This window comes from Cygnus olor, chromosome 15 (genome assembly GCF_009769625.2).
Source record: "Cygnus olor isolate bCygOlo1 chromosome 15, bCygOlo1.pri.v2, whole genome shotgun sequence".
NCBI lineage: Eukaryota > Metazoa > Chordata > Aves > Anseriformes > Anatidae > Cygnus > Cygnus olor.
In genome coordinates this window covers 15,514,982-15,531,574 of record NC_049183.1, presented here as the reverse complement: position 1 = coordinate 15,531,574, position 16,593 = coordinate 15,514,982, and the positions used below count along the sequence as shown (strand labels likewise).

General features: G+C 53.0%; 1 protein-coding gene across 3 annotated transcripts in view; it reads left to right on the top strand.

The window, feature by feature from the left end:
• Positions 1-713: 713 nt before the first annotated feature.
• The window catches only part of CACNA1H (calcium voltage-gated channel subunit alpha1 H), a 227,814-nt gene continuing 211,934 nt past the window's right edge, over positions 714-16,593 (top strand). For all 3 annotated transcript variants that reach the window (XM_040574186.1, XM_040574187.1, XM_040574185.1), the window contains exons 1-2: positions 714-1,086; positions 1,426-1,724. In XM_040574186.1, coding sequence (XP_040430120.1) covers positions 1,441-1,724 — 284 coding nt within the window. In that variant the 5' untranslated portion in view covers positions 714-1,086; positions 1,426-1,440. The remainder of the gene's footprint in view (positions 1,087-1,425; positions 1,725-16,593) is intronic.

Genomic DNA, 16,593 nt, shown 5'->3' with positions numbered 1-16,593 from the left:
GTTTATTCTGATCCCTCCGAGCTAAGCCCTTGAGAAGATTAGCTACTCAGCTAAAAATCACTGCAGTTTCAGAGCCGATCTTTATTTATTAAAACGCTCCGACCTCTACCTCGGGCTTATACGTTTATTTATTAAAACTAATGAATTAATGCCCCGGTGGCAAGCGGGGGTGGGCGGGGGGCTGGGGCAGCCCCGCGGTCCCCGTGGGAGCGGCGCCGGGCGCGTTCCCACGCGACAGCGCCCGGGGGGGTGGGAATAGGGGGGTGGCACGGGGCCAGCAGGGCCCTGCCGCCCCCTCAGGGTTCCGGGGGGCCCGCAGCTGCCCCTTTTGGGGTGCGCGGCCCCGGGGAGCCCGGCGGAGCTGGAGCCTCGCGGCACGGGGCGTGGGACAAAGCCGGAGCCCCCCCACCGGCATCGTAAAATCCTTGGGGGGGGGGGGGAAGGAAAGGGGGTTCCGCCTCCTCCCCCCAAGTGAGGGTGCCTCCCCAGAGGCCGTGGGCGCCCTGCCCTCCGCCCCGCATCGCCCAAACAAAGGCAGGGGGAGGCAGCACGGCTGGGGGAGGGGGGGGGGCACGGGCAGATGCGGGCGGTCCCCCCCCCCTCCCCGGGGCTGCCCCGGCTCCTCCCGGCTGCCCGCCCCCGCCGGGCTCCCAGCCCCCTCCGCCCCCGCTTCTCTCCTCCCCTCTCGTCTCCCTCCTCCCCCGGTAAATCCGAAGTTTCCTGTTAAGCACGGGCGAAGCTTTGCAAAGCGGCTGCGGGGCTGCTCGCTCGCTCCTTGGGATTACCGTCGGGAGAGGCTCGGCTCGGCACGGCACGGCTCGGCTCGGCTCGGCTCGGGGAAGGACCCCCGCCCCCACCACCACCTCTCCTCCGCCTCCTCCGCCTCCTCCTCCTCCCCAGCCTCCATCCCCGCGGGCGGGCGCCGCACGCCGAGCCCCGGCCCCCCCCCCCCGCTGCCTTCGCCTTGCTGGGGGTGTGTGTGGGGGTCCGCCGCCTCCCCGCGCCCCCCCCCCCCGGCAGCCCAGTCCCATGTGAACCGAAAGGCACGGCTATGCTCCTGGGGGCACCGCGCTCCGCCGAACTAAGGTAGGACCCCCCCCCTCCCCCCGCGAACACCCCCACCCCCCTTAGCAATTACCCATCCCCTAAAATTAAAAGCCGGGGGGGGGGGAGGGCGAAGAGGGAAGGGAGGATGGAGGGATTGGGGAGCTGGGGGGCGACACCCGGCTTTTCAGGGGGGTGGGAGCGGCCGCGCCCCGGTGGCGGCTGGACCCCCCCCCCCCCCCCCAACGGGGCGGCTTTGTGGCGGCTGTGAGCGCCGGGGCCAGGTGGGAGCCGCGCCCCGCCGCCGGGGGGGGGGGGGGGGGGGGGGGAGAGGCTACCGGCGCCCCCCCCCACCCCTGACCCCCTGCCCTTGCCCCGCAGGTCCTGGCCGCTACCATGAGCGATGGCGAGAGCCGAGAGCCGCGGGCGGCCGGCGGCGAGGTGCGGGTGCCCATCCCCGTGGCGCCCCGCCGCCCCACCGAGCCGCCGCCGGAGGATGCCGGCCCCGGCCCCGGCGGTTCCCCCGGTCCCGGCGGTTCCCCCGGCCGCGACCCGCCGCCCGAGCTGGCCTCCGAGGAGGAGGAGCAGGTGCCGTACCCGGCGCTGGCACCCACCGCCTTCTTCTGCCTCAAGCAAACCACTCGCCCGCGCAGCTGGTGCCTCAGGCTGGTCTGTAACCCATATCCTTTCCCCGGGGGACGGCACCACCCCCCCCCCCATGCCCGGAGCACACCCCTGTGCCTAGAGGACCCCTCCCATACCCAGAGCATCCCGCTGGGGCTCTGTATCCCCGGGCTCACCACCCCTGGGATGCTCCGAAGTCCCCGGGGTGTCCCCAGCATCCCTCCTCCGTGCTGTCCCAGTCCCCATCTCCTGGGGGGTACAGGGGGTTCTGCCCCTACATCGCACCTGCGGGATGCTCGGGGGGTGTGTGCCCCCCTGTGCCACCACCTGGTCTCAGGGGGGGCATGGCACAGTCCCAGCATCGCCCCCCCAGGTGGCACCGGGGCAGGGCGATGTGGGGTGTCCTGAGCCACAGCCCCCCCCGCACCCACATCAGGGAGAAACCCTTTGGCTTCGCATCGCCCTCGGTGGGGCGGGAGGGAGCGAAGTTTGGAGACGGCCTCGTATTTATTTTAGACGCGGTGGGGAATTTCAGACAGGCGCTGCCCCTTCTGCTGTTTATATAAGAGCCAGGAGTGCATGTGCGCCTTCTTGTCGCAGGGAAATGGAGTGGCTTGGAGTTGGCTTTGGAGGGCACATGCCTTGCTTGCCTCGTCCCAAAAACTCCCCTTTGCTTTTGTTCCTTCCCAACTTTCTGCCGGGGGAGGAGGACGACGGTCAGACCTCGAAATCTCCCCCTGCCCCATGTCCTTTACCTAGTTTATTAATGTTAAAGAAAAAAGAGCAGTCTGTTCCTCTCGGTTGTGACGTGCGGAAAAATGAATTTTACCCAAAATGCTCGTGCGAAGGCAGAGTTGTCAGTCTGTCTTGGTGATCTTCAAAAAGTGAGCTTTCAGCTGTGCTCCGCACGTCAGCTCGGCAGCATTGACATTGTGCAGATAATTAATGCTTTCACCTATCCCTGCTACCTGCCTGCAGCTTGCTGCCTGTATCCTGCCGCTGCTGTTAAGAGCATTATTTATTAATATGGTTATTATTGATCTCCCTTCAGTTAACCAAAGAAACCCGTGTGCATCTGAGATCACTGTTTTCCACAGCAACACCACCAAGTCGAGTGTTGTCATTAGGGGGAATTGCACAATCCTCCCCAGAAAGCTGCCTTAATCCGTTATTAGGAGAAATCCTTGGAGGGAGAAACCCCCAATTATTATGGCCTTGAGTCTCCTGCCGATTAAAGTAGGTTTACGTGAACTGTTGGCTTCCACGGAGAGGTTTCTGCTCCCCACTTTTGCGGGAGGAGAACCGGGCTCTTCCGTGTGCGAATGGGAGGGAGAAGTAAACAAGTAGCGGCTCTCCGCGGTGGTGCTTCAGCCATAGAAATATTAAATGTAGCTGATGGTTCCCTAACAAGAAAAAATGAAATACCAGGTCCTTGAGGGGCCCGGGGGAGGGCACTGCGCTCCTCTTATATCAGAGGGGGAGTCAAGGCAGATCTGTTCCCTCCAGCATGGGTTATCGCGTTCCCAAACTTTGGGGGCAGGCAGGAGGGTGAAGCCTTCTCCCCGGGTTTTGGCAGCGGCTCGCCACCCCGAGAGGTGCCCTGGGTTCGGCGTCCCCAAAGCTGGTGGCAAAACAGCCCGCAGCTGGAAGAGAACAAAGCAGCCTCACTGCTGAGCAAGCGAGGCTTCTGGAGAAGTGGATTCAGGTGTGCGCGTGCTGCTGGAGGGTGAGGCTGTTTTTATTGTCGGGTAGAACTTTGCATTTCAGCATCTCGCCAAAGAATTCACGGGAGACCAGATTCCTTTATAAAACTTCCCCGTATGACATAATATTAGATGGAAATTGTGACGGTTGGTTAAGAGGGAGGCAGAAATCTAATAAAACCGCATAAGCCCCGTCTTAGAGCGTTATTGCTGTTGGAGCTGGCATGTTGTGGCTGGAGCAGAACAATGCTCGCGATGTATCGCAGTGAGAGGGACGAGCTCCTGGCTGGGATTTTTCCCCTTCTCTCCCCTCCCAGTCGTCGGCAGTCCCGCACACTGCGGTGAGAATTATCTCTTGTGGCGGCTCTGAAGTTTCTTGGCGAGAGTGTTCGTGTTGCTGCTGCTTGCGTTTTCTGAAGCAGCGTTGAGCGACCCCAAAGCGAGATGTGGTCTCACTGGGGAGCCGGTGCTGTGCCCGGGTGGTGCTGGTGCGTGTCGGGCAGCTGGTGTCTTGGTGCTGAATGCCGCTGCCGATGGCTGGGAAGCTTGGAAAGCAGCTAGCCGGGGAGGCAGCTCGAGGAGGAGCGCGGGCGGATCAGTGCGATAAAGGCAGAGATTCCCCGAGTGCCTGTCCTGTGGAGGCAGAGTCACTTGGAAGAGGGGAGGGAGACACGAAGGTGGTTTCTGGCCACTCGTGCAGTTCTGGTGACTCTTTCCGCCTACATGAAAGCATAGATTCATAAAGCATGATAACGAGCTTTATGTTTGCATTAAAATCTCTGTCTGGTACAGAGAGAGAGGGGTGTAACTGTGGTGTCTCTTAAAATCTGTGTGAGGAGCTTCACTGAGGTGCTTGCTCATCTGGGGAGCACTAAACCTTTCTGTACAGCAGGTTTCCTCCTTCAGTGGTCCTTTTTGCTGTCCTTCGCTCCCTTCGGGATTTACTGGTGGGGGGGGAAGCTAGGGGAGCTCTCCCTCTGCGCCCCTAAATCCTGCGTCCCTCCTCTCCCCCTGTTCGCAGAGTATTCCCCGGTGCGGGAGGACATCTCTGTGCATCTCCCGTGGGATGCTGTGCTCCAAAACCCTTCCCCCTGCCAGCAGGCAGAAAGACTTCAGCTCTGCACCCCCAGGGAGTACAGAGGGTGTCCCATCCAATGTGGTCAGGGTCCCGTTCATGGTAGGGCAGCCCCATGGGATGCTCCTGGCAGAGGCAGGGAGCCACGAGGGTTTTCCCTATTGACCTGGGTGCACGAGCATCCTAAAAAATAAATGCCACAACAGCACGGGGAAGGCTGAACCTCGTCAATCCCAATCACTGGAATTGCGAAAGCAGCCCAGCTGCTCTAAATATTTCTTGTTAGCAGAGATAGCACAGACCTGTGCCCTGCAGCAGGTGGAAGTCCTATGCCTCTCGGCCAAAAGCATGGTTCGCCTCTGGGGCTTAAGCAGGGGGGGGTTACTGCCGGGCTTAGGGATGGCTATAAAAAGCTGCTGCCTGGTTCCCGGGGGGACAGGTGGGGCGGGGATCAGCTTTCGGGGCAGGGAGAAAGCCTGGCTGTAGGCACGTGCCTGCCTGAGGTCTGTGGGAAGGGGGAAAATCGGGGAGTGGGCAGATGGGGAAGGTGCAAGGTTGTGGCTTTCATAGCTGCGCTCCGTTTGGCAGTGTGAGGAAGAACCTGCAGAAATCTCTGTTCCCCCCCCCCCCCCCCCCCCAAAAAAAAAAAAAAAAACATTTGCATAGTTTTGTATTAACAAAAATGACAAGCTGCTTGGTTCTTAAACAACAGAAAGCAAAAGAGCTGTGAGGAGCTGATTTTCACACATGGCAGCAGTAATCAAAGAGTTGTGCCCATTAAACTTTAATCAAAGGAACAGAAAGCGCTCGGGCTTGCTCTGGGTCTGGTTCGTGCGATGTTGCTGTACAGATGATTTTTTGTCACGCTGTTTGCTGTGTTGTGTCACTCTCGCATTTGGCTTTCCTAAGCGATGACTCCGGCACAGGAGTCTCCTTATGAGCTCCAGGGTTGTCTCCAAACCCAGCTTCAACCAGAAACTCGCTTGCACGTGGTGGTTTAGAGCAAATGGACAGCTTGGATGTAGTTCTTGTGACGTGGGCGGTGGCTGAAGTTGAATTCTTCACCGTCAAGTTATGTTGTATTTTCCTTCTGTTAGGAGCAGCATTTTTATTTGCCTTTTTTTTTGTTGTTAAGGTATATAATTGGAAGTGCACTTACTTATTTCTCCAGTCCTGGATCTCCTACGTGGGGTTATTTATAGAGGCCTGTAGGTGGGGTTTTGTGTGCACGTTGGGTGCACGGAGCAGGATTTTGGCATTGAGATCCCGCAGGGTCCTTTCCTGGCTGTTCACGAACCGTCAGCTGGCAGCTCCGCAGAAGCACCGTGTGCGTGGAGATGCTCTTTTTGTTTTTTTCTTTCCCGTAGACTTTTGGTTTTGCTGATGCTTAGTCCCGTGAAGTGCCAAGTGACGTTCAGGCGGCCACTGGCTGTCCCTGCGCCTCGGGCCGGATCCGGCCGGGGGTCCTGGCTGGGGCTGGTTCAAGCAGTGTAAGGCAGGGCTGGGCTGACACGAGCAGTCAGCGCCATCAGCATGCAGGAGGTGAAGCAGCTGGAGGAATGAACTCCGACTCCGTAGCCCTTGCCAGCGCGTGGCCAAGGGGGTCTTTGCTCCGTGGCTGGCAGGAGACATGTGCTGTGAGCCCAGCAGCACGGAGCAGCACAGAGACCTACTTCCCATCACAGTGCCGAGTGGCAGCAGGGCATCCATAAGGCCAGAGGAACTTTGCTGCTTGTTTTGTGATTCATAAAAACATTTCGTGTTTCATAATAGGTTGAGTTTTCTGTGTGCTTTAGTCGGGGGGAAAAAAAAAACCAACCTCCTGTGATTTATTTTCTCAAGTGGCTACAGAGCTTGTCAGTGCCAGCAGGTTTCTGTGGGACTTGGCTCTGTTTTCCTATTCGGGTAGAGTGTCTGCTTGCATCAAACCTGATTTTTTTTTTTGTATTATTGTATATTTTTTTCTGAAGTATATCTCCTTGCCGCACTTGCTGGCTGCCCTCACAAGCACTTTGGGGCAGACCTAACACTCACACTAACGTCCTGCTGGTTATTTCCAACCATTCCTTGGTGTAGGTGTCTGGAAGTACACTTGGGTGGTGGGGAAAAAACGTATTTCATGCAAAGTGGTGCAAGTGATCTGTGCTTAACACTCCAGTCTGCGCCCAGTCTGGAGAGGGCTGAACTGTGTGCTTGGCACTGTCGTGAGTCGTGCTCTGACCCGAGCCTGGCTTGTTTCCATTCCTTGTTGCACAAGTTCTGTGCACCGGCTTCTGCTGCAGTGCTGCAATTTGTGGCTTTGGGCTTTGTACTGCAAGCACGTGGAGGTGTGGATATAAGTGACCGTGTCTGGGCTCCCATCGGTTTGGCCAACTTGGTTTGATTGCATTCTGCTTCGTAGCTGGCGTGCCTCAGATTTGAGGAGCTTTATCAGGAAGCCTTTGCTTTTAATCTGGCCCTATTCAGGCTGTATCCTGACAAGTGCACTGGGAGGCTTTGACCAAATCATAATTTGTCATCTCTGAATATAAATATTGCAGTGAAAATATTTAGCGTGCTGTGGAAAAACCCGTTACCGAGTAGCTGTATTTCTGGCCTCATCCTGGGAGCTGCTGAGCACCCACGACGCCCACTGAACGTGGTGAAAGGCGCAGGTGCTGCGCACCCAGCAGCAGCTCCCACTGAGTGACAAGCAATTAGGAAACACAAGTAAGAGAAGTCTTGCAAATTGTAACTCGTCTAAAAATATGCTGTCCACATGTGTTTTTAGCTCCTTTCATTTCAGTGTTCTGTGTTGGCTCAATACATCTAATCAAGAGTTTTAGTCCTGGGTTTTCCCGTTTAGTATCAGCAGACAGCATCTCAGTTGGCCTCTCCCCCTGGCACCACCAAAACCCATCAGCCCTGACCTCTAATTTCTGAAGCACTGCTTATGTACTGCCATGAAATGCCCTTTATTCCCACCTTCTAGCCAAGCTCATGGATAAGGGTTGGAAATTCCCCCCCTCTGCAAAGCTGAAGCCTGTGAGATTTGGGAAGGATGTGACGAAGCAGCTGGGCAGCCAGGGGCTGGCTGCAGGCTCCAGCAGGCATTAGTGGGTGCTTGGCTCCTGTTTTCAGAGGAACTTTTGCAACAAAAGAGGTCAGAAAGCTAATTGGAGGAGTGCTGGTAGAGCAGGTGGGGTTTTGCTGTGGTTCTTTGCAGCGAAGATTGGCGGGAGGTGACACCCGTATGAACTCAGGAGTGCAAACTGGGAAACCAGACAATAATCTGGTGCTGGTGCCCAAGAAGAGAAATGTGAAATTGTGCCTGATGGAGTGAAGCTGAACTATAACCGGGGATGGGGGGGAGTCTGGCCAAAGCATGAAAAGTAAATCAGGAGTATAAATAACAGAAAGAAAATTAGATCTTTGACTTAAAAAAAAAAAAAAAAAAAAAAAAAACACTTTCAGCAAGTTGTGTTTACCCCTGCTCCTTTCTGCCCCCACCCAGATCTGCTGCGGCCTTGCTGAGCACCGCTGGGGCTGCTCGTAGGGCACTTAGTTTCTGTCCCTTTGGATTTGGGTTTTTCTTACAGGCTGAGGGCGCACTGTGTCAGGGTTGTACGAGTTTACCTCAGCATTGTCCCAAGTCAGAATTGCAACAGGTGTGTAAGAGCAGCTTTAATCTGCAAATGCACTTGGAAAAGTTTTGCTTACCCATTTCTTCCTTGTTCCTGAACCTACTTAGTGCTTCTATTTCTACAAAAGCCAATTGATTCAAAAGTTAACTCTCTGCATCCACATACAACTTACAATACCTATAGTTTCACAGAAGGTAGTCAATATTATTGTAGAATATGTTTGTGTGTGCTTTTCCTTTTCTGGTATTTTTTTTATTTGTTCCATATTGGATATTCCTGCTGAGAGAGATGCTAACTTGTTGCATCACATTTTAGTAAAAATTACTTGTAATACCTGTGAAATGTCTACAATTCACTTTTTGTTTTCAGGCTGTAATTTATAACACATCAGAGCCATTAATTCGCTACTTTTCATGGCATTTACAAGATGCATCCCAGACTGCACTTTGTAAAATTTTTCAATTGCCTTCAGATTTCTCACCTCTCAAATCTGGTGGGAACCAATAAATGCAGTTTCAATTTGCAGTTTGTTTACAAGTTTGCCTTACGTATTGAGACCACATGTCCTTTTTCCAGCACGTCTAGATGCCAGATCCTTAGAAATGTAAAGCAAAATATCGCTGGAGTTGCACTCTGCTGGTTAATGGGAGCAGGAGATCAGAGCTTGGAGTTAGTGTCTCTTTTTCTTTGTTGCAGATGAATTTTACACAGTGGAGCCCCAGACTGGATGTAGATCTCTTCCTGATAATCATACAGCTGTTTCTAAGATGTTTTACCACGTTTTAGTGCACTTTCTTAAATAGAAAAGTAGTTTTAGGCTTATAATAATTGAGTTTAGGCAAAGAGCAGTACCTTTGCAGAGCCACAGCGGGACTGTGACAGCCAGCCCTTGTTTACCTTCTCCTTGGCTTTTGTCACCGCAGTTTTGGGTCTGGGGCTGGCAGCCTCTGCCCGGCTTGCTTGGAAGCAAGATCAGAGATTTATCTGACATGCTCTCTGTAAATGACATGTTTGGAGTAACTCCATTAGAGCGACTGGGATCGCATTAGTTTACAGTGAATGAACTCTGAATCATGTTTCTGTGTTGTTTATTTTTAAATTGCTTCTGCAGACAAGCAGCACTGCGAGCTGCCTACTTACAGAGCTCCCATTAGTTTTCCGCTGGATTTCATGAGCATGTAGCTCGTGATCTGCTCCTTCCTTGTGCTGGTGTAAATCAGGAGGGGTCCCCAGCTCCGTGGCCTGCATGCCCAGAAGCACGTGGGTGGGCTTTGCTCTTGCCCCACGTTCCTCTGTGAATTCGACCCGCTTGGGCCCCCAAACTGTGCCACAGCAACCTCTGCTATTGGTGTCGAAACTCATGCAAGAAATATGTTACCTCTATTTGCACAGATGTTTTAAGGGTACTTGAGCTCGGATTTTGCCCTTAATTCTTAAGGTAGCATCTGGCATTCGTGTCCAATCCATTAATCCCGCCATCGAAGCAGCATTGTGATTTTAAATAAGATCTACTTTTAAGTGAATATTTAGCTTCCTGGGATGGGAGGGAAGTTATTCCGCGATCTCCCCCTAATAGTTAATTCTAAGATAACTGGGAACAACTTAAAATCATCAGGGTACGTGCTGTATTTCTGAACTAGCAATTAGGAGTCATCAGCCTGCATAGAGACAAATTGGGAGTGAATTAGAGGCTGATGAGCTCTGTGCAGGGCTCCCAGGGCTGCTCGCAGCCTCCTGCCGCAGCGGAGCCTCGGAGCGGTCACTCCGGAGGGGTGGTGGTGGGGCCCTGACAAGATGCAGCTGTAAAAGACAATTTCCCTCTTTCTTTCCCTTAATAAAAATCTGTTCCGAGCGCTGTACCAGGCAGACTAGTTTTGGCAATGGATTAAATGCGCAGCTTCGAGATCTAATTTTGCCTGTTTCAACTGACAGATGGAAATTGTGTGCTTTCACAATGCTACTAGTATCTCGTGAGTTTGCTCAGAAGCAGAGCCTCTGGAAGCCATCCGGAGAAATCAGACAGCCCTGCGTGTGTGTACATCTCTGTGATCGTGGTTTCTTTAGATGGAGAGGTCGAGCCGCAGTGCTGCTCCGCGCCTGTTTCCTCCCCCCTCGTCCTGCAGAGTAGGAAGAGGATTTGCCTCAGTTTCTAAGATCCCATTAAACCTTCCTGCAGAAAGTAAGCCACAGATCGTGGTACGTGGTGCCTGGGACATCTGTCGTGTTCCACAAGGCTGGAGAGTCCCGATGGCTGGGACGTCTGGTGCTCGGGACAAGCAGAGGTGTCTCGGGAAGAGCTGTCCCCTGGGGCCCTCAGGAAGCTCGGCGTACCTGGCTCTTCCATCCCCATCACGCTCCCCTGTGCCCCTGCGGTTGTTTTGATTTTTCTGTTGTTCAGCTGCACAGGGCTCAAACCCTCTGAGGTTTGCGGTGGGTACGCAGGTATTTGCACGGAGATCTGCGCCTGTCTCGGAGGAGCTGCAGCCCAGGTTTCTTCTTGACGTGGTTAAGGAGAGGAAGGATAAACTGACACCTCCCTCATTGATGATGACAGATAGGGGAAGGGATGAAGAGCTCGCAGGGAGACAGCAAACCGCAGCTCTTGGTGCTGCAAAGGGAAACTCTTTGGGCACAGTTTGCAGGCACAGATGATGGAAAAGCAGAGGAACAGACAAATACGCTGTGTGTCTGTGTGTACAACACAATATGTATCTATATCTTTTTGCCCATGCTTTTGTTTCTAGCAGAATGGACTTTACTTTGTTTGTAAAGGAACAAAAGCCCTCCTTGTGCAGGTTGATAGCAAACAAGCTTATTCCTTCGTTGGGTTTGTCCATGAGGATGTGGTCAGATGGATGTGGGGGTGCTGCCTGAAGCCCTGGGGTGAAATAATGAATCCACAACAGCTTTGTCATTGACTTTGGGTTCCCACCTGTGGAGAAGCAGCAATGATGGTTTGGGTTTGGAAAAGAATCCAAGATTGTTCTTCTTTGACCCCTTGCTCCAGGTGAGGTAACTTCAGTTCCAGCAAGGCTGATGGGTCCAGGAGCAGGATTTAGCCCTAAACACACGGTGTATCCCCAGCCTCTTATTACCAAGCCCTTTTGTAAGTGTGTTTGTGCAGAGCCTGTAATGGTATAATGTACACTGTAATTTTGTTGTTAAATCTGAGCCACTTTGGCATGGTGGGGACTAGACGGCTTATAGCGATTGGAACATTAGGGCTTATTGAATTTCATAGCCTGGGGGATTGAACCGCACAGAGCAACTCTTGGAAGAAAATAAAAATACCCCATCCATTTCTCCTGAATTTCTTTTTTTCTAGGATGATTTTTTCCCCTTTAACAGGCTTGCACTTCTGGGCACGGGCAGAGGGGTGGGGGGCAAACACTGGGATGATCGCTGGGCTGTGAAAGAGGCTCTCAAGGAAAGAGGCCTGGATCTGCTCCCAAGGGCACTGGTGAACACCACGCCTGTAAATATGCTGGGGTTTCCTTCACCTCACTGCTGTCAGCTCTGGCAATGGAATGGAGGCAGTGTTTTCCCTTTTTCAGTGACACCAAGCGTTGTTTCTGCAATTCCAAGCGTGTGCCTGTGCCGTAAACACTTCTGTCACGCTCACGTCTGCTGGGGCTCTCCCGGACACCCGGTGCAAACCTGGACCCTGTGAGGTTTATGGGGCAGCAGGGAAAACCCGCTCATGTTTCTTGTATGCAGAGAGCCTCGTGCAGGGCTTGTGAGCGCCCAGCGCCGTGCCTTACACCTCATACCCTGCACTTGGTCCATGCCCTGTGAAGTCCCCAGGTATTATCGAGGATGCGGCCCTGTGAGGCAGAAGCCGGTTTAGTTTCTGCATGCTGCTGTCCCCCGCTTCTCTGATGAGGGTTGGTGAAATGCTCGCTTTGGGTACTTCTAATTTTTAGTGTCTGTGTGATCTGGAGCCTACCTGCTCTGGGCAGAAAAGATGCTGTATTTCATATGGGCTTGAGGGGAATTTTCTGATAACAGTAGCTTGTTTCCACTACTAAGTATGAACCTGTTCTTGAATTGATCATTTGGCATTTTAGGGGAGGGGTCTTGGCCTGCTGAAGCTGGGGGTGACACAGTCATCAAGGCCAGTTTTGGGGAGAAGGAGGGAGTTTCATGGCTGGGGTCCTGGCTGGATGCTGTTCCCACCTGCCACAGGCTGACCCCTTTTTCCTGACCCCATCTCCGCGTGTCTCGTGTACCTGCCCTGATGCCTCCAGCTCTGTGCACCCGTTACGATGAACTGAAATCTTCACCTTGCTGGAGCAAGGTGTGCCGTGACTGGAAAAAATCAGTGCTCAGCCATAGCAAAATGGAGGGTCTTCTTAAGGCTGTATTTATTCTGTTCTTACATTCAAAAAAATTTTTTAAACGTGTCTCTCATTGAAACTTCCCAGGCCCTGCTGAGTCATGGCTGTTTTCTTGTAGCTCCGTTGAGTTTTTGACAAGAACCTACTAGGCTTTCATGTGTGTGTTTGTCAAGGGATGGAGCTCGCAGAGCTGCTGCTCCTGTGCACGGGCAATCAATTATGGAGCCCATTTGCTGTTCTTCTTATTCATGTTTGCATCAGGGCAGCATTTAGGCTGAGCCCAGCACTGCTGTGAGTGCTGCAGAGGGCACAGTTAGAGGCAATTTGGGGCTCGGGGAGCTTCAGGGAAGGAAGAATTTCTGTCTTCTGGCAGAAAGTAGGAAGGGAACTGAAGCCAAGAAGCAATGAGGTGACTTGTGAGGGGCTGTGCAGCAGGGTGGGGATGGATGTTGTCTCCTTAGGAGCTGCAATTCCTCCTGTGAAGCATCTCCAAAGTAGCTTGCTTCCTTCTGAGCGCTAACTTCACTTAGGAAGCGGTTAACAGAGATGAGTACTGATTTATGGAGCCATGCACAGTATGGGGTTGGTGCTCTCCAAATGCTCCAGAACTTCCGATTGCTCCGGTGTAGACTTCAGGCAGACTATGGAGAGGGAATAACCTCAGCCAAATCATGGAAAGTTTTGGATGCTGCATGGATGGGCATCAGCAGTCCTGTCTTTCTGTGACCTTCTCTGCTTTTTACTGTTGCTTACCTGAGACATGTTCTTGCACATGAGCTCCATGGGCTGGGAGCTCCCACCACGGAAGGATGGTTTCCTGCCGTGTTCATGCGTTCCTGTAGTCCCACTGCACCCCAGCAGGGCTGCTCATTTCGGCAAGGGCTGTAGAGTTTGCCCTTAAGCGAGACAGGCGGGATCAGGTAGGCAAAATCAATTCCCTGCCGGCTCTGTATCGCTTTGTCCTGATAAGCTGTCAGTTTAGCTCTAAATGCTGCGTTAGAAAGCACATCGCTGCTCTCCAGGATGGGTCAGTGTCAGCAGCAGTATGAGCTGAAGGATGGATTTAAGCCACCAGCTTGTCACAAGAACGGGGAGCTACATCTGAGCCATCGTTCCTTGGCAGCCTGTGATCTTTCACAGGTTGCAGAGAAATTTGGTCGGATAAAATATCCTCGGCTACCTCTGAGTCAGCCCTGCAGTTTAATACTGCCGCTAATAGCGGGTTGTGGCGGTGAGGAGCCGGAGGTGCAGATGAGGTTGGGTGGAAAGGAGCTTGTGTTTGCCAGCTGGGTGTGGGCTCACCCCTGTCCTGGTGCAAGGAAAGTGGGGGGGGACACAAAGGGGACCCCTGAGCTGTTCCACGACCATGCTTGGAGCAGAACCAAGGCGAACGGGACTCAGGCCATCCCCTTGGGGCGGTGGTGCTGCACAGGGTCCATGGATGTCACATCTGGGGGTCACTTAAGGATCTCATTGAGGCTGCCCTTAACCCTGCGTTTCCTGGCTCTGCCTGATGTAAGCCAGAGCCATTGCCTTGTCTGAACGTTGGCTTTGCGGCAGGGGTGATGGATTGCAGCGTGAGCTTTACCACCCTTCATCGCTGCTTCCTGTGCTCTTTTGGCCCGTTATGTTCAGTTCAGTCAGAGTTTATTATAAATAACTTCAGATAGCAAGCTGAAATATCCTGGGCTCGTTTTTTTTTTCTTGGCAGTTGCAGAGTATGAATCGGCTTCAAGGCAATTGAGGTATTTTAACATAGCATTTACAGCCTGTATCTATACAGAATGTGACTTGTGTTTATAGAAGTATGCCTTTAACAGTCTCTTATCAAAACATATGGGACTCTATAGTTGGATGCTGGGGTTCCTCTAAAGCATTCCCCAGACAATACAGTTCCACATTGCATTGTCTTGTGATTTCTGTAGACATAACTGAGTCTGTAGTTCTGCAAATCCAGTCATGCGCCTTCCCTGTCTGGCCTGTGGTGCTCGCTTCTCCTCCTCCAAACGCCTTGCAAGAGCCTCTGAAGCTCCCTTATCGCTGAGTCCTCCTTTCGCCCATGCACGTCCTTGGCAGCCAAGGCAATGTCATGATGCAGAAAAGCACATCGTGCAAAACAGGATAAGGTATCAGCAAAACGGAGCGACGGGCTGACATAGCGGTACGGTTGGGAGCAGCTAGTGGTGAATAAGCCCCGAGAAACGAGGCTTGCATTTTTCCCCTGTTGCAGGTCTCAAGGAGGTCTTGTTCCAGGACGATCACTCCTTGTTTGCGTGGCATGCCCTGGGCTCAGGCTGGGCACCGGGTCGTCAGACCGTGAAACAGGGAGATGTCCTCCCACAAAGACCTCGGTGCGTCAGGGAATGCTTTTGGCCCCAAGGATGTGTCCCCATCCAATCTCACACTGGATGCTTTCCAGGTTTTATGCAACTTCAGATGGCTCACGGCGCAGTCTGTTACCAGCCGGTATTTCACCTGCCGTGGGGAGGGAACTGGCTGTCCACGAGATGCCCTCTGCGCCATAACACCCAGACCAGCATCCTTAAAGAGGTGCACGGTCGTGTTGCATTTAATAGGGCTGCCAAGAAGAACGAGCTCTCTGACTCTCATCCCGCAGTATTGTTTCCTTTGGTACACTGCGACATGCTGCCCTTGCTGGAGAGCTTGAGAGCCTTCCAAAAGCTTCAGTTTCTGATTCAGAGCCTGTCCAAGCTTCCATCTCAAGCTTTTTTAGTCTGTAAATTAGAAAGAAAGTTTGAACAAAAACTGGCCTTCCTGTGGTAATTGTCCTCTCCAGCCCACAGATTTTAATGGGAATTGGGCGTGCTGAATCTCTAGATGGCTGTGCAAATCTCATCCCCCTTCTGAATTAAATCATGCTTCCTCAAGCCCAAAGAAGGTCCTTTGTTTGTCTGGGTGCCTGGGATGGCCCTTAATGCTTGGGTTTATATCTCATGCCTATTTGTTACAAGTATGATTGATCCATTTATTTCAAGGCATTGTTTGCAGAGGACTCTGGCGACTTTCGGAGGATAATGCTCTGTGTCTGAGCAGTATTGTCTAAATTAAGTAATGAAGTTGTCTGGCCGTGGGAAGAGTCTGGTTTGCCTTCCTGGTGGGTGTAAACACTTTGATTTACACAAGTTGGTGGGCCGGTGGCCCAGGCTATGCTGCAACTCCCAGGATCGACCCGCCGGCTCCCAGTGGTTCCTACCAGCCTTTGGAAGGGCTAATAATGGGTGACCCTACTGAGCTGCCACTTCTGGACCCAAATCCCAACATCTGGCAGCCCTCGGTGGGACCGTGCAGCCCCTTGGATGCCACATTTTTTACAGCAATGTGTTTCAGGCATCACATAGCTGTCCAAAACAGAGTCCTACAGCTCTTGTGCTTGCTTGATGTCTGAGCATCTCTGGCTCTTGTATCTTCTGCCAGTGCTGGGCCTGGGTAACCTCTCCCACTGGCCTGGGTAACCTCTCCTACCAGCCTGGCTGGATCTTTGTAGCTCTGGTGGTGCTCAGTGTCTTTTGGATGGAGAAATACCTCAGCTGTCACATGGTTTTCTGTGGGTGCCCGGCAGGCCCCTGCTCCTTGGGGCCCCTCCAGCTGGGAGGGTGGCTCCGCACCGATGTCCCCTGGCTGCAGCGTGACGGCTTCTCAGGACCTGTCTGTCCACTAGATGTCAAACCTCTGCTGCAGAAGGGGTGCTCCAGCTCATGGGGGAGGACACAACTGCAGCCAGCGTGTCGGGAGCACAATTGGATTCAGCATCTGACACGGGCGGATGTCCATGGATGACCTTGCTACCATCTGGACAACGTGTGGGATTTCAGCTGGCTTTCCCTGTTGAGATATTTCAAATTAAAGCAGGGTGGGAGAGGGGAATGCATTTTTTTTTTCCTGGAAGTGTATGAATTATTTCCAGTGAAATGTTTCAAGGGTTCAGTTCTCCTGAAGGTGAGGGTTTCAGATATGCTGCTGAAGGGACTTTTGGATTTAAAAGCCAACCTATGGGGACCTGCTTCTGATCTTATCTTGCTTTTACACCAGTTTTTATGGGAAACTCCTACTTTAACACGAGCAGCTACTGATCATCATGAGCGTGATTTGGAGCAGAATTGAAGTCCCCCCAGAGCTGTTGCTGGATGTGGATGGGGCAGCAGCGAAGTCAGGACCGCTGCTCTCAG